This window comes from Equus quagga, chromosome 5, assembly GCF_021613505.1.
Source record: "Equus quagga isolate Etosha38 chromosome 5, UCLA_HA_Equagga_1.0, whole genome shotgun sequence".
In the NCBI taxonomy this organism is placed as follows: Eukaryota; Metazoa; Chordata; class Mammalia; order Perissodactyla; family Equidae; genus Equus; species Equus quagga.
The window spans coordinates 32,750,936-32,777,542 of record NC_060271.1 but is presented as its reverse complement, the minus strand read 5'-3'; the positions used below and the strand labels follow the sequence as shown (position 1 = coordinate 32,777,542).

Below are 26,607 nucleotides of genomic sequence, written 5' to 3'. Positions count from 1 at the left end.
CACGCCTGGCAGCGCCCTCCCAGGTTCCCACAGGCTCTGTCAGCAGGGTGAGGCTTGGCGAGGGCTGGAGGCGGGTGGGGGGCTCACCTATGAAGCCACTGCTCAGCCCTGCCTTGGGGATGGCACTGTAGTCGGGGTAGCCGCCCAGGTAGAGCTCCTCGTTCAGGTCCAGGCCCTGGAACTTGCCCTGGGCAGTGCGGAAGGCGGGAATGGCAGAGAGGCCAGGCAGGGGTGGGGAGGGGGCTGGGAGAGGGGGACGGGGTCGGCTCTCACCTGGGAGGTCCCGTTGACCGGGGCCAGGCTGCCCACAATCAGGGAGCCCTGAGTGAGGCTGCGCAGCAGGGTCACCGTGTGGAACTGGCCCAGCGCCAGCGGTGTGGGGTGGCGGATGGTGGCCATGCCTGAGCCTGCGTCAAAGCTGCTCCATGGGGCAGGACCGGGGCAGGAGAGAGTAGACATGGGGTTTGTAAGAAGGGCTAGCAGGGGGCCCAGCCTGGGCAAAGGGGATGCCACCATTCCCTGCAGTCCTGCTCCATTTCCTGTCCCTGCCTTGTCCTCCCACCCCATTCCCCACCCCAGCCCTCCACTCCCTGCCCAGGTCTCCTCCTCTCCCCCACCCTTTCCTTGGAGCCTTGGAGCTCCAAGTGCCCTTGGCTCCAGGGCCCTGCAGCCCAGCACCTGGGCTCACTCTTCTTCTGGGCACCCCTCCCTCTGAGAGCACCCTGTCTCTTTCCTTCTTGCTTTATGGCTGGTCTTCCCCGACTAGAATATACCTTCCCACATTTTGTATATCCCTCTATCAGTGCCTGGCACATAGGAGGTGCTCAGCAAATAACTGTTGAATGAATGAATGAACGAACGAACGAATGAATCCTGGCCTGCAGCAGTGCCACCCTGTAAGCACAGGCTGCTTCCTCCTCCACCAGGCTGGCATACCGTGCCTACTCCAGCAGATCGGGTGGTCGCCGAGGGTAACAGCCACCTCTCCTTCCCCAGCACCTCCTCTGTACAACCCGGCCCAGGTATGTGCCTGACTAAGCCCTGCTGTCCAGTCCCCCAGCCCCCTCTCCCCAGGGAACGGGGAGGGCGAGGGTCTCACCGGAACTCGGGCCTCCCACCCACGAGGCCGAAGGAGATGAAGTCAGGCTGCCTGTGGGCCAGGCTGGCGGGGCTCCCTGGGCTCTGCTTCTGCCCATTGTACAGCAGCATCCCTGGGCGGGCACAGCTGTGTCAGGGCCTCCCCTCCCGCTCCCTGTCTGCCCCAGCCCCAGGGGTGAATGGCCCCAGCTCGTGAGCCTTTCCACTCTGACACCTGTCCCTCCCTCTGGCACAGCCCGCACGGCCTTCCCACTCTCTCCAGATGGTGCCCGAATAGAAGGGCCTTGTGAGAGCCCCTGAAGGACATGGAATTTGCTTCACTCACACTGTAGGGTCGACCTGAAGGAGGAGGGGGGGCAGAGACTCACCCGAGTAGAGAAGGAGGCCTGGACAGTGAAAGTCAGAGACCATAAGAGATGGGAGGAGACAGGTGAGAGAGAGAGAGGAGGAAAGGGTGAGAGATGGGAGACAAAGGAGGCAGGAGGACAGAGACAGGGACAGGAAGATGGGATGGGGGACTGGGTGTGGATGCACCAATGGCAGAGCGACCATGAGGAGGCTCCAGGTGGGAGGTTATCACGGAGGCAGAAACGGAGAAGGGAGGAGGCACCAAGGGGAGGCCCGGCAGGCCTGGGGGCGCCAGGACAGGGAGGACCAAGGGAGGTGGGTGGCCCCAGGGGCTGCCGGGGCCCAAATGGTGATGGCAGTTACTCCAGGAGATCCCCTGCCCCAGACCCCCCACATCAGCTCCTCTCGTGCTCACCATCGGCTGAGTCAGGGCGGAAGGTGATCCTGATCTCAAACTTCCTGTAGGCATCCTTGATGGTGGGCAGCGGCAGGAAGGAGTGGGGGGTCTGGGTGAAGTAGGGCACCACCCGCTCTGCCGGCAGAGAGCAGTTAGAATGACGCCCTCCGGGCAGTGGGTGGGCACCGCCATTCTGGGGCTGTCGTCTTACCTGGCACCCGCAGCTGGGCGAAGGCTTTGACCTTGCCCTGGCGGTTCGTGGCAGTGCAGACGTAGGTGCCTGCGTCCTGGGGGCGGACCGAGGGCAGCACTAGCATGTTGTTCTCCAGGCGGCTGTCGGGGGGCAGGTTCCCATCCAGCTGCAAACACAGCCGTGCTTTGGACCCTGGCCTCGGCCCGCACCTCCACAGGGCCTGTCTCCCATCTCCTGCACGCCTGCCCTTAGGCCCTAAGCAGGTACTGTGTGCCAAGCCTGGGCCAGGTCCTGGGGGCACTGAGATGGTGACAACCTGGTGCCCGCCCCTCAGGCATGCCCGCTGGTCCCCTGCCCAGCATTTACCTTGCTCCAGGTGATGTCAGGAGTGGGGTAGCCAGAAGCCATGCAGGGGAAGACGGCTGTAGAACCAGCAGGCACATGGACCTCTGGGGGTGTTGAGATCTGGGGCAAGGCTAAGAGGGGGAAGGAGAGACAGGCCACCAACCTGATGACAGCCACCATTTGTGAGCCCAGGCTGTACCCCGATTTGCTTAATCCTCACACCATCCCTTGAAGGGAGGCACTGTGTCCCTGTTTCACAGATGAGGAAATTGTGGCTGCTCCCTCTTGGCTGCACAGAAGTGGGCAGAGTCAGGGCTCTGGAACAGCCCCAGACTCTTTAACACACCTGGGCAGAAGAATGTCCAGCCCTGTGGGGTCCTGAGAAGTGGGTAGTAGGGCAGTGAGAGTCTGGAAGTTTGGGGGTGAGTCATACGGTTTGGGGTGAAAAGGAATTGCCTCTGAAGGAAACGTGGATTTGTGTGTCCCGCACCCACTGCTCCTGCTTCACTCTCTTTCGTCTCTGTTCTGTGTTATGCTGTCTCTGCCATCAGACTGGGCTGTAGGCCTCCCTTGTCAGAGCAGAGGACTACAGACCCATTTTCCTCTTGAGACCCCATGGTGTAGCCCAGCCCTGCAAGTTCCAGCTCCCCCAGAACACTCACCTTTACCCCCGGCTGCCCCCACTTATTGTGAAACCTGCCCCTTAGATACACAGAACTGAAAATTCCCAAGAGAGTGGGAAGGAGTGCAATGCAGGCAAGGCCAGAGCAGGTAGCTCGAGAAGCCCGTCCCCACACGAGCCCCCGCCGCCTTCACCTTGCACGAGCAGCAGCACGTGGGACTGGGTGGTGCCGGCGGCGTTGGTGGCCGTGCAGCGGTACTGTCCCGCGTCGGCCAGCTCCACGTGGGCGATCCTGACGATGCCTCCGCTCTGGACAACGCCAGGCCGCAGGCGCCCTCCAACTTTGCTCCACGTCACCTGAGGCTTGGGGTCCCCCAGCGCCAGGCACTCGAACTCCACGGCATGGCCGACCACCACGGTCTGCACGGACGTCCGGATGTTGATGAGCACCGAGGGCAGGGCTGGGGCGAGGGAGGCAGAGGCAGAGTGAGGCCAGCCTGCTGGAGCCTGGCCCGAGGCTGCAGACGGCCCCGGAAAAGGGGGCACTGGGGCCTAGGCATTCGTTCACTTCTCCACGTGCTCTTCCGAGCGTTCACGTCGCCGCACTCGCTCGCCTGCTCTGCTGTTCGTTCGCTCCCGCGCTTGGGCGCCCACGGGGCTTCTTCGCTGGCTGGTCTGCGCACCCACCCGCTCCAACTGTGCCCCTTCTTCCTCCCTGGCGATATCTGTCAAGCCCCTCACTCTATGCTAGACACAAGCAACATTACAATCGAGCAGTTCTCTTCATTCGTACACATTTAAGGGGCTTCCTAGGGAACAGGGTCCCTGTGCCCTCCTCTCTGTCCCCTGCTCTCAGCAGAGGCCTGAAGCCACTCTCCTACCTTGGACAACCAGCTGGGCACTGGCCTGGGCCTGTCCCCATGGTCCATAGGCCTGGCAAATATATGTCCCTTGGCAGCTCTGGTCCAAGTTCTGGATTCTGTAAAGAAAAAATCAGATATCAGTGAATAAAAACAATTATGAGAGTGCTTTGCACTGGCGTGGGAGTTACAGCCGCCAGAGGTTAGCACATGGGGGAAACTTCTAGTCTCTCAATAACCAATAGGCAAGGTAGGTGGGCAGGCAGGATAGGTGTCACTACACCCATTTGGGACCGGGACCGTGCTCTCTAGAGCGCAAGATCACGCAGTCGTGGAGCAGCGGAGCTGAGATCTGTGCCGTGTGTATACCTGGCCTCGGCCTGTTCTCTTTCCTCTAACAATAATGATACGAATGCTGGCCACCGTTCACCGAAAGCCTTCCACGTGCTCAGCACCGTGGTAAATGCTTCAGATAATCTCATTTCCGTCTCCTATAACCCACCGCAAAGCTGAGGCTCAGAGAGGGGAGGTGCCTTGCCCAAGGACATTGTTTCAGGCTGAGCCCCACAGGGCAGGTGGTTTTTTTTTTTAAAGATTTTATTTTTTTCCTTTTTTTCCCCAAAGCCCCCCAGTACATAGTTGTATATTTTTAGTTGGGGGGTCCTTCTAGTTGTGGCATGTGGGACACTGCCTCAGCATGGCTTGACGAGCAGTGCCATGTCCGTGCCCAGGATTCGAACTGACGAAACACTGGGCTGCCTGCAGTGGAGTGCGCGAACTTAACCACTTGGCCACGGGGCTGGCTCCGAGGGCAGGTGTTCTAACAGCTCCACTGTGTGCCTTCAGCTGGGGCGCCCAAGTTCAGTCCTGCCCCCACCCCCACTCACCGGAGCACCCCATCCTGCACGCTGTGGCCAGGAGGCAGGTGACCCCCTTCCTTGATCCAACGGAGCTGGGTGCCCCGGTCGCTGGGCACGGCACAATGGAACTCAACGCTGGCCCCTATGCTCTTGGTCTCCAGCTGAGGCGTGACCTGAACGGTGGGCGTGGATCCTGCTGGGACAGCAGTGGCCGGGAGAGAGCCAGAGGGGCCTGTGGAGACATTTGCGAGGTTCTGCATATATGTGTGTCATATCCCTGACGCCCCCGCCACCCCCCCAGGACCCAGGAAACTCCCATCCTAATGTTCAAGGGCTGTTCTTCTCCTGGTAGCCTCTCTGACCAGGGAGAAAAGACCTTCCACTGGCAGAAGGATGCATTTGCTCACTTGCGTATTCATTCAATCAACACATTTAAGAGCCTGTGGAGCGCTGGGCTCTGCTTTCGGGAGGGGAGTGGAGGGAAGCCCCAGGCAAGAGTGCGAGGGGTCAGTCTTGGAAAGATTTAGACATTTTAAGCAAGGACAGCAAAGACTCTAGTCTAACATAAGAGGATCTGTGGTCATGGGGAAGGTACCCACATGTCCTCATGCTGGGGGTGGGTGGGAGAGTGAGTGCAGATACATATCGTCATCATTCAAAGCGCCTACTGCGTGCCACGGGCTTTACATACGTGTATCTTTCTAAGTCAGCCTAAGCGCTGGCATTGTCTCTCCACCCTACAGATGAAGAAACTGAGGCTTGGCCAAGTTCACACAACCAGGAAGTGACCGAGCACTGAACCCACGCTCAGTGTAGCCCAGGCTCTTGACCACTGGGCTATGTGCTTTTCTGCTTCTAGAATTTGGGGCCCAACAGAACTTGTTGGCTTTGTGTCACTGACAGAGGAGACCATGGAGATGCTGGGTTCTTTGGAGATCCACTGAAACCCTGGGCATGCCCGGGGGCGGTGCTGCCCTGCCACACAGTCACTGTCCAGCATTTACCCAGCCCGTTCTGGCCCTGTGGTAGACAAGCCTGGGCTTCTAAGATGACTGGGTCCAGGCCCTGTCCTGCGTCTCTTGAGTCTCGCAGGTGAGGCAGGCTGGGGTACTTCTGTAAACCTACAGCCGCTGGCAGTGGGAGCTCAACGCCAAGGGAGGGATGCAGCAATGAGAGCTAGAGCTGCTGAGAAGCTGATGGGGCTCTTCCTGGAGGAGGCAGGCCTGCCTTGGGCGTTAAAGAAGGGAAAGCCAGGCATTCCAGGTGGGGCAATGGAGGGAGGCCTTGTACCCCAAGTGGGGGTCCCCTGGTGCCAGTTGCTGGGTGACTGAAAGGCTCAGACAAGGGCCTGGAGGAAAGCTGACCCCCTTCTGCCCAGCCTGACCCAGGGCTGCTCACCTTGGACGACCACGTGGGCGAAGGCCTCAGCCGAGCCCACCCTATTGGTGACCCGGCAGCGGTAGCGGCCTGAGTCCTCGGGGGCGGCGGGCTCAAAGTGCAGCATCTCGTTCCTGGCGGTCGCCCTCCCAGAGAGGCTGCCCCCCACGCGGCTCCACTGGAAGGTGAGCGGGGGTGTCCCGTGAGCCAGGCACTGAAGCTGCACCGTCTCCCCTGCCTGCACCGAAGCGTGCTCCGGGACTGTGGTGGCATACGGTGGGCCTGGGGTGGGGGACATAGAGGTCAGAGTGGGGAGGAGCAGACGTCGAGATGGGAACAGGTGTCGGGTCCAGGAGACTTGCCAAAGGACCAGGGAGGCTGAGTGGGGAGGCTGGAGGACTGGGGATGAGGGGAGCAAAGGTTCCAGGCGGGCATATGGGTTTCAGGCTAAGGTAGGCTCTGGGAGGCTGAGATATGGGGCCCTCTGGATGGGGTTCCTGGGGTTCTGTCCAGGGTGCAGCCTGGTGGGGGCTCAGACCTCCATGCAGTGCAGAGAGGTAGCCCGAGGAGGGCGGATGAGTGCCTTACTCTCTACGTGCAGGGCGATGGTGGCCTCAGCGTGCCCGGCAGGGCTAGTGGCGTTGCAGATGTACTGGCCCGAGTCCTGCTGGGCTACCCGGGGGATGATCAGCATGTTGCCTTCCAGCTGGTGCTGCCAGGGCAGTGGGGAGCGCAGCTTGGACCAGTGGATGGTGGGCGTGGGGCTGCCTGCGGAATCAAGTGGAAGAAGGCAGCGATTGCTGGGCTGCCCCAAGGACCAGCGGAGGGTGGCGACGGTGAGGAAGGGACCCAGGTGATCTGGCCCCTTTGTGGGGGGCACTAAGTGGGCACCTCAGCCATCACTGGGAGATGCCAGCAGCAAAGCCCCCTCCCCAGGCATGACATCATCTTCAGATCTCTTGTGTCTACAATGCAGGCCCCAGGCACCACTGCTCTGCCTGCCCCGTGTGTCAGCCCCTGTCCACACCTGTGGCTGAGCAGCGCAGGGTGGCCGTGTGTCCAGCCTCCACAGTCAGCTCGGCTTCTTCAACCTGGACCTGGGGGGCCCCTGGGGCCACGGTGCCCGTGTCCACAATCACTTCCACCCGCTTCTGTGCTGTGCCCAGTGCATTCTGAGCTAGGCACACATAGGTGCCCGCATCTGATGGTTTAGCTGATGAAATCTGGAAGAAAACAAGGAGGGTGATTATGCGGGCACTGAAGAGGGACCTTTGCATCAGCCCCCAGCTCTGGTTTAGTTTTATCTCCTTTCTCTACCCTTCCCTTTGTTTTGAGCTCTCCTATCTGACAGGCTGCTTAAGGTCTCACACCCAAAACATCCCATTGGTCCATCCATCCATTTGTCCATCAACCCACAGATCCATCCATGTACCCACCTACCCCCCCACCCACCCACCCATCCATACTTCCACTCATCTACCCACCCACCTACCTACTCTGCCCATCCGTCCATCCTTCCAACCATTCTTTCTTCCCTTCTTCCACCTTCCCTCTTTCTTCCTGCCTATCTTCTAATCTTCCCATCATCTACCTATCCCAACCCCCCTTTTCTCTCTCCATCCATTCACCATCCATCTGCCTATCCACCACTTTTCCCTCCAAGCATCTGCTCAAGGATGGGCCTGGCCTCTGGCCAAGGGGAGGCCACGCCTCACCTGCAGCACCGTGTGGCTGTCCACGGGCCCATATGTCTGCTGCTCCACCTTGGCAGGGGTGCCGATCCGGGTCCAGCGAGCAGAAGAGCGGGGTTCCCCAGCACTGACACACTCCAGGGCGACTGCCTTTCCCACTTTCACCCACACGGGGCCCTCAGGAAGCACAGACACCGTAGGGGGCCCTGTCCAGAGGAACGACACGACTGATGTGCATGCAGAGCTCTGCTGGTCACGTGCACTGTCACAGCCCCCTTCTCAGTAACTGCCATGTGGGCACTAGTCTCCCCACTGCACTGATGTGGAAACTGAGGCTCAGAGAGGGGGAATGCTCAAGAGGGAGGCAGTGGCAGAGGCAGGACTTAAACCTGGAGGTTCTGAGCTCAGAATGAGGGCTGGAGACAGGCTGGCAGAGCCCATGGGTTCACGCTCCTCACCATGCACACTGAGGTTCACGACACTCTGGGCCACGCCGTAGGCGTTGGAGGCCACGCAGCGGTAGGCACCATGGTTGCTGGGCCGGGTACCCACGATGGTGATGATGGAGCCATTGGGGCTGATGTGGACGTTGTCTGTTGGAGTGGCATTGGGAAGGTATAGTCAGTGAGGGTGGTCCTCACGCCTTGGTGCTGCCTCTGCCCTGTGCCCCTGACCCCTCCAGCCTGGGCGTGTCCGGCTCACAGGGTCACAGACAGCAGGTGAAAGAGTCTTTGGGGACGCCTGGGTCCAGCCCCCTCACCATCCGGATGGGGCCACTGAGGCTCCAGAGGCGAAGAACCTTCCCCAGGGTCATACCAGGAGTTTGGTGCTGTGCTTGGCCTCTGCCCCATCCACAGCAGTGATCACCAGGCATTCCTACCTGCCTCCAGCCCACCCACCCCGCCCAGCTCACCTTCCAGCTCTTGGTTCCGAGTCTTCCACTCCAGGCTGATGGGGGCTGCCCCGTCATGGATGAGGCACTTGAAGCTGGCGTCTTGACCCTGCTGCACGGTGCTGCTGGGCGGCTCGATAGAGATGACGGGGCTCCTAAGGCCTGGGGGATGAGGCAGGTGGAGGGCTGGGCTCTGGGGCTGGGTTGGCTTGACCCCGCTGCCTCAGCTCCAGGGTCTCTCTCCCTTCCCTGCCCATGGCATCTGCCACACTCACGGTAGGAGGACCCCGCACTGGGTGGGACAGTGACTGTGAAGGAGGCCTCCTGCTCAGGGCCTGAGCCGCCAACCACACGGCACACGTACTCGCCAGAGTCGGCGGGGGAGACGTGGTGGAGTCGCAGCCGGGAGCCATGGGTCTGTCGGAGCGAGGAGAGGGCAGCCATCAGGCCAAAGTACTTGGGACAGGGCAAGTCCCCACGCCCGGCTCTGCCAGTGCCCAAGAGTCCCCTCTCGGGTCTTAGGAGCTCTGGGCTCCAGCTGGTGGGAATGAAGGAGCCTCATTCACAGAATCCTACGAGTCCAACCCACCCACTTTATAGAGGCGCAAACTGGCTCAAGAAACGATTCAGCAGCAGAGCCAGGAGAAAAACCCAGGTCTCAACTCCAGGCTGGCAAACTGTTCCCCAAAAGGTATCCTATCTCCGGGGGGTCCCAAGCAGGCCAGGGTTGGCATGAGATTTGGGGTGCAGAAGGCAACTGCAGGTTGATCCTTGCCTGCCCTAGAACCCTCCCCATCCTGGTCACCGTACCTGGTGCCGGGCAGGGAGGCTGCCCCCACGCTTGTGCCACGTGACCTGGGCGTGAGGCTGCCGAGGCACCACACAGTTCAGGTCCAGGGTCTGCCCTTCAGCCACGTGGGAGGAGGAGGCCTCAATGTAGATGGGCTGTGCCAGTCCTGGGGCTGTGGGCACAACGGGTGGGTGAGAAAGGCAAGGTTCCAGGGGGTGAAGGCAGGGACCCAGGTGGAGGCAGTAAATGCCGACTGGCCCTCCTGGAGCGCAGAGGCTTGAGGGTGACTGACACGGCTGAGCGCCATCGACCTAAGAAGAGTCTCCGTTCCCTGGGGGCCAGCTTGCTGTGATGAGACCCAGGACTGGTCCCCAGTGGTTGGGGGAGGGGCTGGAGGACATTCACAGTGCCGAGAGCTCCATGCTTCTGCTGGGAGAGCAGGGAGGAGCAAGGCCAGGAAGGGGCCCCCACACCCATGCCCCAGCATCGTCCACTGCCCATGTCACTCACCAGGAATGGGGCGCGGGCTGGAGGCCTCAATTGTGACCAGGACAGAAGCCTCTAGGGTGCCTGAGCTGCCGGTCACTTGGCATGAGTACTCGCCAGAGTCAGCCGGGGACACCTGGTTCAGCCTCAGCAGGGGGCCATGGACCTGGTCAGGGTTGGGGCAAGAGTGGGGAGAGTGAGCTCGGGGGCCAAGGGCCAAGGCCTTCAGATGCCCAAGCCCCCTGGTACCTGGTCCCCAGGACCGTCATGGACAGTTATGTAGGCTGCATCTTGTCAAAGGTGACCCCCTCTGACATTAGACATTGTGGAGTAGGTTTATTAGGACACTTTTCTGCTAGGAGAAAGTCCAGTGTCCTGGGTAAGAGGTGTCCTTTTCTCATTTGTGCCAAGGTGCTGGGGGGCCAGAGGTGGCCCTGCTGTGCCCAGGCTGTTCTTGACCTCCTTATTCCCAGTGATTTCCTGCTGTAATTTTCCCAAAGCCCTGGATGTTGGGGCCACCTTCCCTCTAGGGCTGGGTTCAGGCAGGACGGCCCGCACAGGAGGTGGCATGGGATGGGGTGTGCCCACATCCTGCTTTCTCTAGCCCCTATACCTGGTGCCGGGCAGGGAGACTGCCCCCACGCCTGTGCCACGTGACCTGGGCATGCGCCTGCCCAGGCACCATGCACTTCAGATCCAGGGTCTGCCCTTCAGCCACGTGGGAGGAGGAGGTCTCGATGCGGATGGGTGGGACTCCGCCTGGAGCTGGGGCACAGGAAGAGGTCAGTGAGCTGGGACCCCCACCCCTGTGCCCTCAGCCCCTGCCCCTGGGTGCCCAGATGTTCAGACTAGAGGCCATGGGGAGGTGGCCTCGATTCCCCCTTCCCATTCCCCTGAGGCCTGGGGCGGCTGGGCTAGCCTGGGGGGTAGAGCACCTCATTCTCCTGGCCCTGCCCCAGACAATGGCCCCACCATCAGCTCTTGTGCTCCCAGCACCACTGGCGGCCAGGGCTCAGGGCCAGGCACCTCCACACAGATCACTAATGCTTCCCAAACTTGAGTAGTATGTGGCTAAGAACCCAGACTCTGGGGCCAGACTGCCGGGGTTCAAAACCCAGCTCTGCCGTGGATCAGCTGTGTGCCCTCTGGAAAGCTACTTCACCTCTCCTTGCCTCAGTTTCCCCAGTAAAAGGGAGAGAACAATCACACCTACCTCAAAGGGTTATTGCGAGGATGAAACGAGATAATGCATAGATGTGACAGGGCCCACACCTACTAAGTGCTATATCTTGTTTATTACTTAGCAATTCACGTGCTGCTACCATGACGTCTGCTACAGCCACGCGCTCCCTGTGCTATCCATTACTTTGCATTTTCCTTTCATTGATTCATTAAAAAAAATCCTTAAATACTTAGCTCCATTATAGGGAATGATTTCTGTGAAATCATGACAGGTTTGATGTGCTGCTGTTTTTTCCCTAATATGCCCCTATTTTATCACCTAAGATCACCCTCACGTGGCCCCAGAGGTGCAGCTCCAGCCTCTGGGGAACTCATGAAACTGGTGCAAGAGCTGCTATCCCCCCTTTACAGACTAGGAAGGGGAAATGCGGAGAGAAGTCCCTTGTGTGACAGCTCAGGTGTGGACAGAGGGGCTGAGACTCACACCCACAGATGACAGACTCTGAAGTCCGTGCTCTCGGGCCCTAGAGATGAAGCCCCCTTCACCTGCCTCCCGATCTCTGCCTGCTGGTCCTTCCCCACCTCCCTTCTCCAGCCTCCCAGCCCCACCGGAGGGACCCTCACCAGGGACAGGAACAGCGCTAGAGCCAGAGGCCTCGATGGTGACCAGGACCGAGGCCTCCAGGGGGCCAGAGCTGCTCACCACACGGCACACGTACTCGCCCGAGTCAGCTGGGGACACCTGGTGTAGCCGCAGCCGTGAGCCGTGGGCCTGAGCGGGGACAGGACAGGGAGACAGAGGAGCAAAGTGAGATGGCAGTCGACATCCTTGAAGGCCTGGGGCCAGGGTCTAACCTCTGACACAGGCAGGCGCTGCAGCCCATGGGAGCTCCCAGACCTCCTTCCTGGGCGGAGCCTGGGGGATGGACCCCAAGGCAGGGCCCCCACATGCAGCAGCCCTCCCACTATTTCCTGCCGCCAACTCCCATACCTGGTGGTGAGGGGGGAGGCTGCCCCCACGCCTGTGCCACGTGACCTGGGCATGGGCCTGTCCAGGGACCACGCAGTTCAGATCCAGGGTCTGCCCTTCAGCCACGTGTGAAGATGACGACTCAATTCTGATGGGCACAGAACCGCCAGGGACTGGGGGCACAGAGACAGCAAGTCGGGGCTTTGGCTATAGGCAGATTTGGGAACAGCTGGGATGGTGGGCGCCTTAGCTGTAGAAACCCCCCTCTCTCAAGGTAATAATAATAGCCAACACTTATAGCATGCCAGGCTCTGTTCTAAGCACTGTATGTGTATTCACTCATTTAATCCTCACAAAGTTCATAAACTTTCCCCGATGATGGAAATGTCCCATCATCTACACTGCCCAATACAGTAGCCACTAGCTACGTGTGGCTATTGAGCACCTGAAATGTGGGGATGTGAATTTTTTTTTTTGAGGAAGATTAGCCCTGAGCTAACATCTGCTGCCAATCCTCCTCTTTTTGCTGAGGAAGACTGGCCCTGAGCTAACATCCATGCCCATCTTCCTCCACTTTATATGTGGGACGCCTACCACAGCATGGCGTGCCAAGCGGTGCCATGTCTGCACCCGGGATCTGAACCAGTGAACCCTGGGCCGCCGAAGTGGAACGTGCGAACTTAACCACTATGTCACCGGGCTGGCCCCGGGGATGTGGATTTTAAACTGTAACTAATTTTAATTGCCACACGTGGCTGGCGGCCACCGTACTGGACAACTCTGTGAAGATGGAATGACCGATATCCCCATTTCACTGAGAGGAGGGTAACTCATTCAAGCCCCTTAGTGGTGTGGGCAGGATTCGAATCCAGGCACCTTTCTGCAGAGCCTCGCCCTGGACCACAAGCCTCGCCTAAGGGCTCTGACTACAGAGCTCCTCCTCTGCAGGGAGCACTGTGACCTGCGTCTCTGGTCCCTCCTCGGGCCTCCCTCAGACTCACCGGAGGGGCTGCCGGCGCTGGGCGAGACTGAGACCATGATGGAGGCCTCCTGGGCGTCGATGTTGTTGTTAGCCCGGCACACGTACTCGCCCGAGTCAGCCACAGACATCTGGTGCAGCCGCAGGCGGGAGCCATGCGCCTTGGGGGGCAGGTGGGGAAGGGTGGGGAGAGGGAGTCGAGGGGCAGAGGGGTCACGGGCTGGCTCAGGCCTCCTCCCAGCCTCCCTCGTCAGACCTGCTCATACTACCCTCTGTCTAGCCAGGGCAGGAGGCACGACTGCCCCAGGATTGCCAGCTAATGCTTTGGGTTCTTTGCCCACGGGGCTGTCCCTGCACTGCCCACCCCGGGGGGCAGGTATTCCGTCCCCACTGCCACGGTTCCACTCTGTACCTGGTGTCGGGCAGGAAGGCTGCCCCCACGCTTGTACCATGTGATGGTGGCCTGGGGCTGCCCAGCGACCACACAGTTCAGATCCAAGGTCTGCCCTTCGACCACTGTGGGGGACGAGGACTCGATCCTGATGGGTGGGGACACGCTGGGCACTGGGGACAGAGAGAGACAGACCACACAGCGAGAGTCAGATACCAGGGACAGTGCTGGGGACTCTGCCTCCCCCCTGCACCCACTTGCCCGGACCCCCTGCCCCACGTGCTCTCACCGTGGGAGGAGCCGCTGCCCTGGATGGTGACGATGAGTGAGGTCTCCTGGGAGCCAGCACCATTACTGACGTGACATACGTACTCTCCCGAGTCGGCTGGCGTCACCTGGGGGATCCGCAGCCGGGAGCCCACGATCTAGAGGGGAATAGGTATCAGCGGGTGGGGGCAGCCCCTCCACATCCTGGGCACTGCTGCTGCTGCCCCCAGACTCCAGGAGCCTCCCTCTCTTGCCTGGGGTCTTCCCCCACCCCAGTCCGCAGGGGTTCTTCTGCAGGGCCTTCCTGAGGCTCCAGGCTGGGGTGGACAGTGGCCCTAGTCTTTGTACTGTTCTCACCCCTCACCCCTGCAGCAAGCCCACTGAGGCCTTCCCTGGTGACTCCACAGAGCCCTGCTGTGGCTCCTATTGCATGTGGCATGTCTGCCTCACCCTCTGGCCTGTGAGCTCCCTGAGGGCAGGCACCTGTCTCATTCCATTTGGAATCCTTAGTGCCAGGCACAGGACAGCCTGGAGCAGGTTCTCAGGGAAATTTAGTGAGTGAATCATAGAACGTTTTGTTCAAATATAGGATCCAACTGAGGTCAGTGGGATGATCTCTGTATCCTCAGCACTGGTCCAAGGCCCATCTAGCAAGAACACTCAATGTTTGTTGAATGACTGAATGAGCACAGAGGAGGTGCTAAGATCCCCTGCTGATTCCTGTCAGAACGGGTGTGCCCAGTTTTTGTCTTCCTTGCCTGCTGGCTCCATACCTGGTGCCGGCTGGGTAGGCTGCCTCCACGCTTATACCAGGTGATAGTGTGGGGGGCTTGGCTGGTCACTAGACAGTTGAGGTCCAGAGTATGTCCATTGGCCAGGGAGGATGAGGAGGACTCGATGCGGACGGGGTATACCACACCCTGGGCTGGGAGAGGGGACAGGAGGCAGGATGTGGGAGCCGCTGAGGGTGGAGGGGCCCTAGCAGCCCCCACTGTTTGCTATGACCCCCGAGACACTCACTGTGGGAGGGGCTAAGACGCTGCTGGATGGTGACGAGGACTGAGGCTTCCTGGGTGCCCGAGCTGCTGACCACGCGGCACACATATTCCCCGGAGTCGGCTGGAGTCACCTGGGGCAGCCGCAGCCTTGAGCCATGCACCTGGGAGGGTCGGGAGGGAGGCAGGCTCAGAGCCGGGCTCGGGGGCTCCCAGCCAGGCTGCTACTCCCTTGCCTGGCCTCCTCCTAGTCTGGCCCAGGCAGCTGGAGCTTGAGGGGGCTCTTCCAGGGAGAACCACCATTCATGAGCCCCCAGTTCCCCTGCCCCAGTGTTGGGACTGGGCCTGGTGGGAAGAAGCAGGGCACCAGTGTTTGTTGATGTGCTATGGCGCAGGTGAGGTAGGCAGTGTGAGCCCATTTGACAGACAAGGACACTGAGGATCAGGGAAGCCAAATGACAGCCTAAAGCCACACAGCAAGCAAGTGGAGAGCAGCATCTGAACTTGAATATGCCTGAATTCAAAGCCTGTGCTCCTTATTCTGCAGTCACAGGGTTCTTTAGCCCCGCCCCCCCAGCTCCCCGCCTCCTACCTGGTGCCGCGCGGGGAGGCTGCCCCCACGCTTGTGCCACGTGATCTGGGCATGGGCCTGCCCAGCAACCAGGCAGTTCAGATCCAGGGTCTGGCCTTCAGCCACGTGTGAGGAGGAGGACTCGATCCGGACTGGGGGGGTGACCCCCAGTGCTGGGGACAGAGGGCAGAGGGTCAACCCCCGGCTGGGAGGGCAGGAGGAGAGGGGGATGTGAGTGGAGCTAGGGGCTGTTGGTCTTGTGGGATCCTGCCATTGCTGGAGTGGTGAGCCCCACTGCTAGAATGGGGAGCCCCAGTGCCAGAGTCAGGGGTCCCCAGCCCTGCCCTCCCTCGAGTGCCACTCACCAGGCATAGAGCTTGCAGGTTCAATGGTCACCAAGACGGAGGCCTCCAGGGGCACTGAGCCACCCCCCACGCGGCACACATACTCGCCCGAGTCGGCTGGGGACACCTGGTGTAGCCTCAGCAGTGAGCCGTGGGTCTGGCCGGATGGAGGTGCGGTCAGAGGGGGCCCTCACGGGACCCCTGCATCTCTGACCCGCAACCCTGCCTCGCTCTCTGACCCCCGAGGCCTGGTCATCAGCTCTGTCCTGCTTAGGGATGGAGACGGGGGTTTCATCCCCGGAGTAGGGGGGGCACAACAGGAGTCCCAGTGAACTGCAAACACTGCCACCTTCTCTCGGTTCTCAGACACACTTCAGTGTCTCTGAAATCAAGATGCGTCTTACAGTGAAGAATCTTACAGTGCAAGTGGCAGCCTGTTTTTCTTAGAGGTACCTAAAATAATGGTGCATCTGCAATCAATGGCATCCTCAGTTCTACAAAGTACAATAATAATAATAGCCAATGGCATTACCGCAATGGTAACAGCTCAGAGCGCTTTCTCTAAGCCACAGCTCCGAGCACCTTGTGTATATATTAACTCACTCCAACCTCAAAACAATTCTATAAGGTAGGGACCATTATTACCATTTTACAGATGCTGAAACGATGGCACAGAGAAGTTAAGTAACTTGCCCAAGCTCACAAGCTAATGAATGGTGGAGGCAGGATTCCTAGGCTGGTGGCTCCTAGAGTCCGGGTTCTAACCCCTGCACCATACACCTGTGCGATGGGATCCAAGGCCTCCCGTGTCTCAGAGAAGCCTCCAGTCCTCCCCACCCCTCACCTCCACCACCCAGGGGCCGCCATTCCCTTCTTGGCCCGTCCATCCTCCAGTCCTGTACCTGGTGCCGGGCAGGGAGGCTGCCTCCACGCTTGTGCCATGTGATCTGGGCATGGGTCTGCCCGGGCACCACGCAGTTCAGGTCCAGGGTCTGCCCTTCGGCCACATGGGAGGAAGATGACTCGATGCGGATGAGCTGGGAGCCACCAGGAGCTGGGGGAGACGATGGCCACTGGTCACGCTAGTTCTTTGAAGCTGCCTCCACCTATATCCCCTTTCTCCGTCCCAGCCCAGCCTGGTGGCCCCACTCACGGTAGGCGAAGTTGGCCCCCTGGGTCCCGGTTACTGTGACTGTGATGGAGGCCTCCACACCATTGCTGGCCCTGCAGACGTACTCGCCTGCGTCAGCTGGGGAGGCCTGGAAGATGTACAGGCGGGAGCCGCGGACCTGGGCAGCCATGAACAAAGGTGTGAGTAGGGGGCTTCCCGGATGCCTCCATCCATGCCCCTGCTGGGAACTGCCAGCCCTTCAGCTCAGGGGTTAGGACCCCCGCAACCCACCACCCGTAGCTTGGCCCTGGCTGGCCCCCTTGCACCTGCCTGCCACTTTGTACCTGGTGCCGGGCGGGGAGGCTGCCTCCACGCTTGTACCACGTGACCTGGGCGTGGGCCTGCCCTGCCACCACACAGTTCAGATCCAGGGTCTGCCCCTCAGCCACTGTGGGGGATGAGGACTCGATCCTGACAGGTGGGACGGGTCCTGGGGCTGTGGGGACAGGGTCAGGGGTGGCAGATGCTCCCCAGAAGAGAGGGCAAGAACTGTCCACCCTGGGGCCAGCTCAGCCTCGTCTTCTGAGGCCAGGCCCACATGTTCAGGGGTCTGGTGGCTTGGACTTGAGGTCCTCAGCTGAGCAACCCCAAGAGGAGGGCTGGGGCACAGGCCAAGCCTTGTAGAGGGGAGTGAGGAAGTGGGAGAGATGAGGGTAGTCGAGGCTGGCAGAGAGGAAGCGTGGGCAGGAGTAGGAACATGAGGAATGACGTGGCCAGAGAGAGGAGTGATGGGAAGACGGTGGGTTTCTCAGAGAAGTGGAGTCTGCCTGGGCTGGGACCTGTGCCCAGTTCCAATGTGGGACTCCTGGCAACACCCCGCCATAAGTAACAGAAGTCACGAGGACCTCAGACCGTGGAAGGCTCTCGGCCTCCTCCAGCTTGCCCTGTCATTGGCAGTCACTCACCAGGGATGGAGTCAGCGCTGGAGCCAGAGGCCTCGATGGAGACCAGGACGGAGGTCTCCAGGGGCCCAGAGCTAAGGATCACGCGGCACACGTACTCGCCCGAGTCAGCTGGGGACACTTGGTGCAGCCGCAGAAGCGAGCCGTGGGTCTGAGTGCAAACAGGGAGGGTTGGGAGGGGGCCGGAGTGGCCCTATCCAATCCCTCCAGCAGGCTGGCCCTGGGGGACTGCCATACCTGGTGTCGGGCAGGGAGGCTGCCTCCACGCCTGTACCACATGACCTGGGCGTGGGCCTGTCCAGGCACCACGCACTTCAGATCCAGCGTCTGCCCTTCAGCCACGTGGGAGGAGGAGGACTCGATGCGGATGGGCTGGGTGCTGCCCGGAGCTGGGGCTCCGCCAGGAGCTGAGGCACAGAGGGGCTGGTCAGGCCTGGGCTCCTGAGCCCCAGTTCTGCAGCCCTGGGGCAGAGGGACCGGGGACATGACCAGGTCCTAGCTTGGGAGGGCAGATATGAGGCCTTCCTGGGGCAGGACCATGCTCTCCTGCCTCAGTATGGCCAGCCGGATCCCTCCTCCCCTTCCCCACTTCCAGCCTGGAGTTCAGGGCCCATTAGCCCACCCCTGACTGCTTGATATATTACGTGCTGCTCTGGCCTGCAGAGAACCAGAGAATTTTAGTGCCCAGGCTGGGCTGAAGGATGCAGACAATGATGCTATAGCTCCCTTTTCTAGAGTGTCTACCATGTGCTCACACCACATGGTGGTAGTATTGCCCCCCATTTCACATTTGAGGAAACTGAGGCCTCAAAAGGTAACATAAGCAGTCCAAGGCTGATAAGGGGTAGGGCCAGGACTTGAGCCCAGGTCAGCCTGACTCTCGACTCAGTGTTCAACACCGACTCTGCTGCTTCCTGATGAATTCTGAAAACAGTACCCTCATCACGGGGCTCTAGACAACCCAGATCAACGTTATGGCCACCCCCAGTCCCCTCATCTCGCTAGTGAGGGAGTAGAGGGGCAAAGCCTGCCCAGAGTGCCCCCTTTTGTCCTGATGTCACCGAAGAGACCATGGGCACCTTCCCTGGGAACACTGGGGAGATCCCAGGACTCAGCCTCCAGCCGGCCCCACCTGGCTCCTCACCTGGGGTGTAGCTGGGGCCCGAATGGGTGCTGTGGAGGACAGAGATGATGATAGAGGCCTCCTTGGCGCCTGACTCGCTCTCCACTCGGCACACATATTCTCCAGAATCAGCTGGTGAGACCTCAGCGAGCCGCAGCCGGGAGCCATGGACCTGGACAGGGGTGGAGGGAACAGAGACATGTGAGGCAGGGAAGGGGGCTGAAGTCGCCACGCCCTCTGAGCCTCGGTGAGTCGTTTGAAGCTGAGGACGGAGGGAGATAAGGGCCGGCCCCCACTTACAGAGAGTCTGTGAAGCCTCCACCTGCACACGGGACCACCCCCAGGTCCCCTGCCGCAGGCTCAGGGACCCTCATACCTGGGCGTGGGGAGGCAGGCTGCCTCCTCGCTTGTACCACGTGACCTGGCTGTAGGCCAGCCCTGCCACCACACAGCTGAGGTCCAGCGTCTGCCCTTCGGTCACAGAAGGCGATGAAGACTCGATCCTGACTGGTGGTGAGACGGCACCTGAGGCTGGGGGCAGAAGAGGAGTGAGGAGGCCTCAGGGATACCTGGCTTGCCCTCCCCACTCCTGCAGCCCCTGGAGGCCCCGAACCTGGAAGGACGACCACTTGGATCCGGGCCTGTGCCGTGCCCGCGGGGCTGGTGGCCACGCAGAGGTAGAAGCCGGCATCAGCAGTCGTGATGGCCGGGATGAGCAATGTGGCGATGTCTGTGCGCTCAGACCGGGCCTGCCACACAGCAAGAAGGGTCAGCTGCCCACGGGGGTCCAGGCAGCCTGGCAAGGACTAGCCAGTGAGGGTGGGTGGGGGGTATAAAATATGGTGGCAGGCACAGAGCCAATATTAGGGCCCAGTTGGGTGCCAAGAAAGGTGGAGCCAGGCAGCAAAGCAAGAGGCCAACACTGCTCCCTGCCAGGGTGCCTCAGGCAGCATGTCTGAGCAGGCTGCCATCTTGAAAGGGAAGAGAAACAGAAGAGGAGGAGATGGAGGAGGGAGTGTGGTGGGCAGGCGGGTGGGGAGTGCAGGGACTCAGCTGAGCCTGCGGCCAGGCCTGGGCGGGTCTCCTCACCTGCGGGGGGAGGCTGCCCCCTTCCTTCCTCCAGGTGATGGTGGCGCTGGGCACACCTGCGGCCCTGCAGTACAGCCTGACGGTGCGGCCCTCGTGCACCTGGGTCCTCTCTGGGCTCACCTGGACCCTGGGCCTGTTGCCCCCTGCAGACAGAGCCCTGTGAGAACACCTTGCTGGGTGGCCATGTGCTCCCAGCCCCACCCTCAGCCCTGTCTCTCACCATGCACGTGGAGCACAGCCCTGGCCACCTGCTGCCCGGCGCTGCTGGAGGCGCGGCACAGGTACTGGCCCTGGTCTGAGGGCTCGACGGCCGGCAGGCGCAGGATGCCACCATGGATTTGTGCCTTCTGAGGGAGCTGGCCACTGGGGCCCCCTGACGTGGAGAAGTACGTCAGCACCCACCGGGACTGGCGTGGCCCCGGCCTCCCAGAGGTGGTAGACCCCACAGCCTAGAGTCCTGCCCCTGGCCTCCCACAACCCTCCAGGGAGAGCACACCCTGAATGTCAGTTCTGCCATGGCCTCACCTGTCCACTCGAGGGTGGGCGTGGGGCTCCCCGTGGCGCTGCAGCGGAACTCAGCCACCTGCCCAGGCTGCACCGTGAGCTGCGGTGGGTGGATGGAGACCACAGGGGCGGACGGGGTGCCCGAAGCTGACACGGGAGGAGAAAGACCATGTGGTGAGGGTGGGGAGTGTCTTCTGATCTGTGGCAACAGCCTCCTTGCTGCTCTTTGCTCCCATTCTGGCCTCTCATGGCCCTTTGCTCACAGAGCAGCCAGAGGGAGCTTTTAGAATGCCAACGGGATCTTGTTCTTTTCCACTTAAGGCCTGTCCATGGCTCCCTGTTGCTTTTAGAATAAAATCCAAACTCCCTGCTGGGATCTACTACATAGCTCTCACCTCTGCCCACGTCTTCAAGTTCCTCACCCACCCTCCCTTCTGTAGCTCCAGCCATGCTGGCCTTGCTGGTCCACAAATACCTCAACCTGCTCCTGCCTCAGGGCCTTTGCACATGCTGCTGCCGCTGCCAAGAACACTCTCCATCAGCTCTTTAAGTGGCTGAACACCTTCTCTTCTTTCAGGTCTCAGCTCAGATGTCACCTCCTCAGAGAGGCCCTCCCTGATCCCCCCATGTAGAATAGCTCAGCCTTCTCCCACCTCATCGCCCTATTTATTCCTATCCCAGCTCTTGTCACTGGTGTAATTGTCTTCTTTGTTCATTTGTTCCCAGGCTTACTGTCTTCCCATTAGAACATGTACTGCAGGAGGGCAGAGCCCACACTCATCCTTCTCTCTCCTGTTTCTTCAGAGTCTAGGCCAGGACCTGGCACACCATAGATGCTCAGAAACTGCCAGTTTCTAAAGAAGTGGTCACTGGGCCTGGTGGGGGAAGGTGGGGTGGGCAGGTCAGGTATGGAAAGGAAGGTGTACCTTGCACATGCAGCGTGGCTGTGCCCTGGTCCATGGCGAACATGTTGGAGCCGGTGCACACGTAGGTGCCCGCGTCACTCGGCTGTACGTTGCGAATGGTCAGGATGCCGTTGAAATCCATGGCTCGGGCCGGCAATTTCCCATTGTGCAGGCGGGTCCACACCAGGGTGTAAGCTGGAGACTGCAGGCGGGGCGAGGCGGATGGAGTCGGGGTCAGGGCTGGGGTTTGGAGACCCCCAGAAGGCAGGTCCTCCCCGACGCCCTCCCCCCGTTCTGCCCACCTTGCTCTTGGCTGTGCAGATGAAGGTGACGTCGGCTCCGGGGTGCACACTCCGGCTGCGCTGCTCCTCCACTGTCACTGTGATGGGCTTGCTCGGAGCCTCTGTGGGGACAGGAGGCCCCCAGTGAGCTGGATGCTGGCCAGGCCCCTGTCTTGTGGCCACCTTCTCTCTCTCCATGTCCTGTTTGGGTGTCACTTCCTTCCCAGTCTAGCTTAGATTCCATCCCAACCCCTGGTGCCTCCCTCCCTCATCGTGGCCAAAACCCCGCCGGCCACCTTGCTGCTGGCACCGAGCAGCTGGCAGGCTATGACTGCAGAGCATCCCACCATGAGTCTTGGTTCCAATTCACGATCACAGACCACAAATGAGCTCTTAACATTTCGCACTTCACTCCAACTGGGTTTCTCTGTCTGGTTTGGGTTTCTATCCTCCCAAACAACTATTTCACACCTCCCAATTTCTCCACCCTCTCGAGCCCTCCTTCCACTTTCACAGCTAATGGCTTCAACTCACACTTGTTGAGAAAATTGAAACTACTCGTCAGGACTTTTCCCATCTTCCCAAATCCACCCACCTCCCTCCTTCCCAGTCCCCAGAGGATGAGACATCTCCCCACCCAGCCCTGCCCCCACCTTCTGAGCACCGGGCCCTTCCCAAGGACTTCCTCCCTCGGCTGTGCCCACCCCGGCTACATCCGTCTCTCCTCCCCCTCTCCATGGGCTCAATGTGTTCTAGAATTTCCCATCTCTGAAAAAGCCCCTTGACTCCACACTACCCCCAGCTACTGACCCACTTCTTGGTCTCCCTTCAGAGCCAAGACTCTTCTCTTTTGTCAGGAAGATTGGCACTGAGCTAACATCTGTGCCAATCTTCCTCTATTTAATGTGGGACGCCACCCCAGCGTGGCTTGATGAGTGGTGCTAGGTCTGCGCCCGGGATCTGAACCTGCGAACCCTGGGCTGCCTGAAGTGGAGCGTGCGAAATTAACCACCATGCCACGGGGCAGGCCCCAGAGCCAAGACTCTTAAAACAGTTGTCTACACTTGCTGTCTATACTTGCTGCCTTCCTATCCATTCTCTGCCTTGCCCCAATCTGGTTTCTACCCCTTTTCTCTACTGAAAACTCTTGTCAAAGTCTGACCTCCTAGGGTTATTTCTCTGCCCATATCTGACTTCCCTGGGGCATCTGGTGAGGCCCACCATCGTCTCCCTTCCCCTCTTGACTTCCAACATGCCACCTCCCTGGTCCCACCTCTTATCTCACTGGCTGCGTCCACTCAGTCTCTTTTGCTGTCCTCTCTCTTCAACATGACATGTTCAAGTTGGAGCTCCTTGGGGCTCTGTCCTGGAGTCACACTCTCCCTGGGTAACCTCCTCCTGCCCATGGCTTTAAACATCTTCCCTATGCCAACAGCTCCCCAATTCATTTCTCTGGCAGGGCCTCTTTCCTGAGTTCCAGACTCACATATCCAAATGCCTGCCTGACAGACCTACTTAGATGTTGCCCCAGACATCTCAAACTTCAACAAGTCCAAAACCAAACTTGTGATTCCCTCTGACCTGTTTGTTGCAGGTGCTGCTGTTGCCCCACCCAGGTCCCCTCGCCCTGTCACTGCAGAGCCCCCTCTGCTTAACTTCTGCCAGCCACTGCACAAGGGCATTCTCCAGCCACTGGAGACCATTGTGCCTGCCCATGAGGTGGGACAGAATGCAAGGGAACTGATGCTCCTGGGACAGGCTTCGATCAATGGCTGGAGGAGCTGTGCACACACCCAAGCTCCCTTGACCCTGGGGTGGGGCAACGCCAAGATGCACGCTTTACGCCTTCCTCAGCTGCACTGAACAACTGCTCACAGTGGGAACTCGCTTGATAACACACCCTTTATAGGATGCCTTCTCTTTCCTGTCTCCATGGGTACCTTGATGTTGCTGCTGGGTGCTGCTGGGCAAGGGCTGCCCATCCATCACCTCTCAAATGAACTACTTACACGTAAATCCTTATCTCGGACTCTGCTTTGGAGACCCCAAATGAAGACACCCTCCTACCGAGCCTCTCTCATCTCCATTTGTCCCACTGCTGGAATGCAGACCCCTGGGCATCATCCTCTCCCTCAGTGACCACAGTCGAGTCCTGCCAATTCTGCCTCTAAATCCAGTCTTCACCATCACCTCTCTCCATCTCCACAGCCGGTGCCCTCGTCCAGGCAACCACCACCCGCTCCGCTGGATGAATGCGCCAGCTGCCTGCATCTGAGTCTGCAGCCCAGCCCAGCACAGGCAGTCTGGGGGATAGGGGAAGTAGGGACTCACCAGTGACCAGCAGCTCTGCCCGGCTGCTATTGGCATGATGGAGATTACGACAGGTGCAAATGTAGACTCCAGCATCTGAGGGCTGGACACTGGGGAAGTGGAGCTCGGAGCCTGGCAGGGAGAGGATGGGCGCTCGTCAGTGCAGACACACCCCTTCTCCCACCCAGCCCTGCATGCAAGGACAGGCCCCCAGTAGGGCAGGGACAGGCCTGTGCCTCCCCACTCACTGGGCTGGCTCACGGGGCTGAGGGGCCTGGGGCCATGGTACCTTGATGTCGCTGCTGGGTGCTGCTGGGCACGGGACGCCCGTCCTCACGAGACCAGTAGAAGTAGTGGGGTGGGCTCCCACTGACCTGGCACCGCAAGGAGTAGGGGCCACCTTGGGGCACTATGCTCCGAGCCGGATGCACCTGGACCACCAGCGGGGCTTGGTCTGCTGTAGGCAGGACAGGAGAGGCCATTCAGGCAGGAGGCCCCCAGCATGCGGCAGTGCCTCAGATATCTCGGCCCTCCCAAGGATTGGCATGCCCTGCCTTTGGCCCTGTCCCCCAGACCTACTAGTATCTTTCAAATTCCCTAGGCTCCCTGTCTTGCCCATCACCCCAACCTGGGGCCAAGGTCCTACTTACTCTGTGGCAGGCACCGGCCCCCCCGCACATTGGGGTTACCCACATAACCTGGGGCACACCTGTAAGGAGGAACAAGAACGAGCTTTGTCAGGCCCCAGCGGACCCAGTGCCCCAGAGTGGACTTGGGGAACCAGAAGCCCAGCTAGCTGCCCAGTGTAGGGCCAGGCGGCTCAGAGCTCTGGAAGGACTTCAGAGACCAAAGAGGCCCCAACACAGGGCCTCAGTGAGCTGAGAAAAGAGGAGTGTAAGGGAATGTCAGCAGGTTGGATAACAGGGGTGGTAAGGCCTTTATTCTCCAGGAAATTCATTCAACAAACGTTTACCAAGCAACTACTCTGCTAGGTTATGGAAAGACAACAGTGAACATGATGAAGTCCCTGCTCTTACGGAAGTCACCAACATGAGAAACCAACAGGAAATGAAGTCAGTGAGAGTGAGGAGCATGTGGGGCTGTGAGGCACGGGAAGGGGTCACTCATCCAGCCCCAAGAATCAGCAGGCTTCCAGGAGGATGGGACTGCTGAGCTGTTACGTTTCCTAGGAGTAGACTGCACTCTTCAGAGAACGTATCACTGTTTGTAATTATCTGTTTGTATGATTACTTGCTGTCCTGTCTCCCTTTACACGTGGTAGGCTCCATAGGGGCAGGGACTGAATCTGTTTTGTTCACCACTTTATCTCCAACACCTTGGCACACTGCATGGCACACGGTAAACGCTCAATAAAAATGTGCTGAATGGGTGAATGAAGCTGAACGTTGAAGGCTAAACAGGAGTTAGCCAGGAAGGGGTGGTTTGAGGGTGAAGAATGTTCCACGTAGAGGTGACAGCACATGGAAAGGCCTGAATATCAAGAAGTCAGGAAGCTAAGCTCAGCTAGAGTAAGAGTTGGGTGTCAGAAGTGGGATGAGACTGAAGTGTGATAAGGCTACCTAAAGGAGCCTGGGCTTGTCCCAAGGGCAATGATGAATCTTGACAGGGTTCTGGGCAGGGGAGGGATCTAATCCTGTTAGACACCTCTCTGAGCAACACCATCCAGGGCTCTCACCTAGGAGTCTACCATATGCACCACCCCCCGCCCTTCACCCCTCCTATTTGCAAACTTACTGCTCACAGTACTGGCCAGTGTACCCAGGTTCACAGGCCGTGCAGCGGTACCCACCAGCTCCCAGGCTCTCACAGGTGCGGGAGAACCTGGCATAGGGGAGGCAATGGTCAGGCCATGGGATGCCCACTCCCCACCTTGCTCCTTCCACTTCTGCCCCCAAATCCAGTGCGGTGCCCTCCACTCCCTGGTGGGAAATCCTCCTTGGGCCTTGAGCAAGGGCACCCACATGTTCTCCGGGTTGGTCAGTGGGCAGGCACAGGGCTGGCAGTCCTCAGGTGTCCCAGCTGTGGCGTCTCCATAGAAGCCAGGAGCACACAGCTCGCAGAACTCCCCAGCGGCGTTGTGTTGGCATTGCTGTGAGGCACAAGGGTGTCAGCCACTCACCATTTGGCACAATTTACCAAAGACTGAACAATTTTGTAATCCCTTGATCTGGATAGTCCACGTTTGTGAGCTTATCTTAAAGAAATAGTTGTGGAGGGGCACAAAGATTGCACTACAAGATGGTCAGCTCAGTGGTGTTTATAAAAGCAAAATGCTGGAAACAAACCATGAATAGGGAACTGGATAAAATAAAAAGAATATTCATCCAAATAGCTATCAAAAAGGATGATGTTGATTGCATTTCTTACATTTTTCTACCTAAACACTCATAATATCAGAGGGAAGTAAAGGTGTACACTTGGGTAGGTGGGGGCAGAGCTTTGAAAGTACGTGCTTCATCATTGCAACACGTGGGGCTTTATATCCTCCTCCAGAGAGAGCCACGTTCGTCTTATTCACACAGCGCGTTCCTTGCTCCATGTTTAGCTTGTGGCCCTCAACCACCCAGCCCCCGACCACATAGCCTGGAGGGCTGTACACACGTCACTCCGAAAAGTTCAGGTATAGAAAAGTACTTAACGATA

The 26,607-nt window shown here is 59.5% G+C and overlaps 1 protein-coding gene across 1 annotated transcript in view; it reads right to left on the bottom strand.

Moving 5' to 3' along the window:
- HSPG2 (heparan sulfate proteoglycan 2) overlaps window positions 1-26,607 on the bottom strand; it is a 99,238-nt gene that overhangs the window by 7,485 nt on the left and 65,146 nt on the right. The window contains exons 43-89 of the mRNA XM_046661769.1: window positions 25,926-26,053; window positions 25,699-25,785; window positions 24,594-24,652; window positions 24,233-24,400; window positions 23,965-24,075; window positions 21,655-21,755; window positions 21,374-21,554; window positions 20,469-20,594; window positions 20,164-20,316; window positions 19,944-20,086; window positions 19,468-19,603; window positions 19,231-19,385; window positions 18,876-19,026; window positions 17,969-18,138; window positions 17,735-17,882; window positions 17,114-17,265; window positions 16,812-16,947; window positions 16,561-16,712; window positions 15,680-15,815; window positions 15,336-15,487; window positions 14,769-14,907; window positions 14,522-14,673; window positions 13,771-13,906; window positions 13,503-13,654; window positions 13,113-13,251; window positions 12,133-12,284; window positions 11,766-11,913; window positions 10,573-10,724; window positions 9,984-10,125; window positions 9,494-9,645; window positions 8,959-9,100; window positions 8,705-8,845; window positions 8,250-8,384; window positions 7,816-7,997; window positions 7,128-7,323; window positions 6,689-6,868; window positions 6,122-6,382; window positions 4,751-4,955; window positions 3,885-3,982; window positions 3,198-3,464; window positions 2,403-2,512; window positions 2,055-2,202; window positions 1,862-1,978; window positions 1,467-1,484; window positions 1,100-1,211; window positions 274-418; window positions 88-187 (exon numbers count right to left, since the gene is read on the bottom strand). Of these exons, the coding sequence (XP_046517725.1) occupies window positions 88-187; window positions 274-418; window positions 1,100-1,211; window positions 1,467-1,484; window positions 1,862-1,978; window positions 2,055-2,202; window positions 2,403-2,512; window positions 3,198-3,464; window positions 3,885-3,982; window positions 4,751-4,955; window positions 6,122-6,382; window positions 6,689-6,868; window positions 7,128-7,323; window positions 7,816-7,997; window positions 8,250-8,384; window positions 8,705-8,845; window positions 8,959-9,100; window positions 9,494-9,645; window positions 9,984-10,125; window positions 10,573-10,724; window positions 11,766-11,913; window positions 12,133-12,284; window positions 13,113-13,251; window positions 13,503-13,654; window positions 13,771-13,906; window positions 14,522-14,673; window positions 14,769-14,907; window positions 15,336-15,487; window positions 15,680-15,815; window positions 16,561-16,712; window positions 16,812-16,947; window positions 17,114-17,265; window positions 17,735-17,882; window positions 17,969-18,138; window positions 18,876-19,026; window positions 19,231-19,385; window positions 19,468-19,603; window positions 19,944-20,086; window positions 20,164-20,316; window positions 20,469-20,594; window positions 21,374-21,554; window positions 21,655-21,755; window positions 23,965-24,075; window positions 24,233-24,400; window positions 24,594-24,652; window positions 25,699-25,785; window positions 25,926-26,053 (6,766 nt within the window). The remainder of the gene's footprint in view (window positions 1-87; window positions 188-273; window positions 419-1,099; window positions 1,212-1,466; window positions 1,485-1,861; window positions 1,979-2,054; window positions 2,203-2,402; window positions 2,513-3,197; window positions 3,465-3,884; window positions 3,983-4,750; window positions 4,956-6,121; window positions 6,383-6,688; window positions 6,869-7,127; window positions 7,324-7,815; window positions 7,998-8,249; window positions 8,385-8,704; window positions 8,846-8,958; window positions 9,101-9,493; window positions 9,646-9,983; window positions 10,126-10,572; window positions 10,725-11,765; window positions 11,914-12,132; window positions 12,285-13,112; window positions 13,252-13,502; window positions 13,655-13,770; window positions 13,907-14,521; window positions 14,674-14,768; window positions 14,908-15,335; window positions 15,488-15,679; window positions 15,816-16,560; window positions 16,713-16,811; window positions 16,948-17,113; window positions 17,266-17,734; window positions 17,883-17,968; window positions 18,139-18,875; window positions 19,027-19,230; window positions 19,386-19,467; window positions 19,604-19,943; window positions 20,087-20,163; window positions 20,317-20,468; window positions 20,595-21,373; window positions 21,555-21,654; window positions 21,756-23,964; window positions 24,076-24,232; window positions 24,401-24,593; window positions 24,653-25,698; window positions 25,786-25,925; window positions 26,054-26,607) is intronic.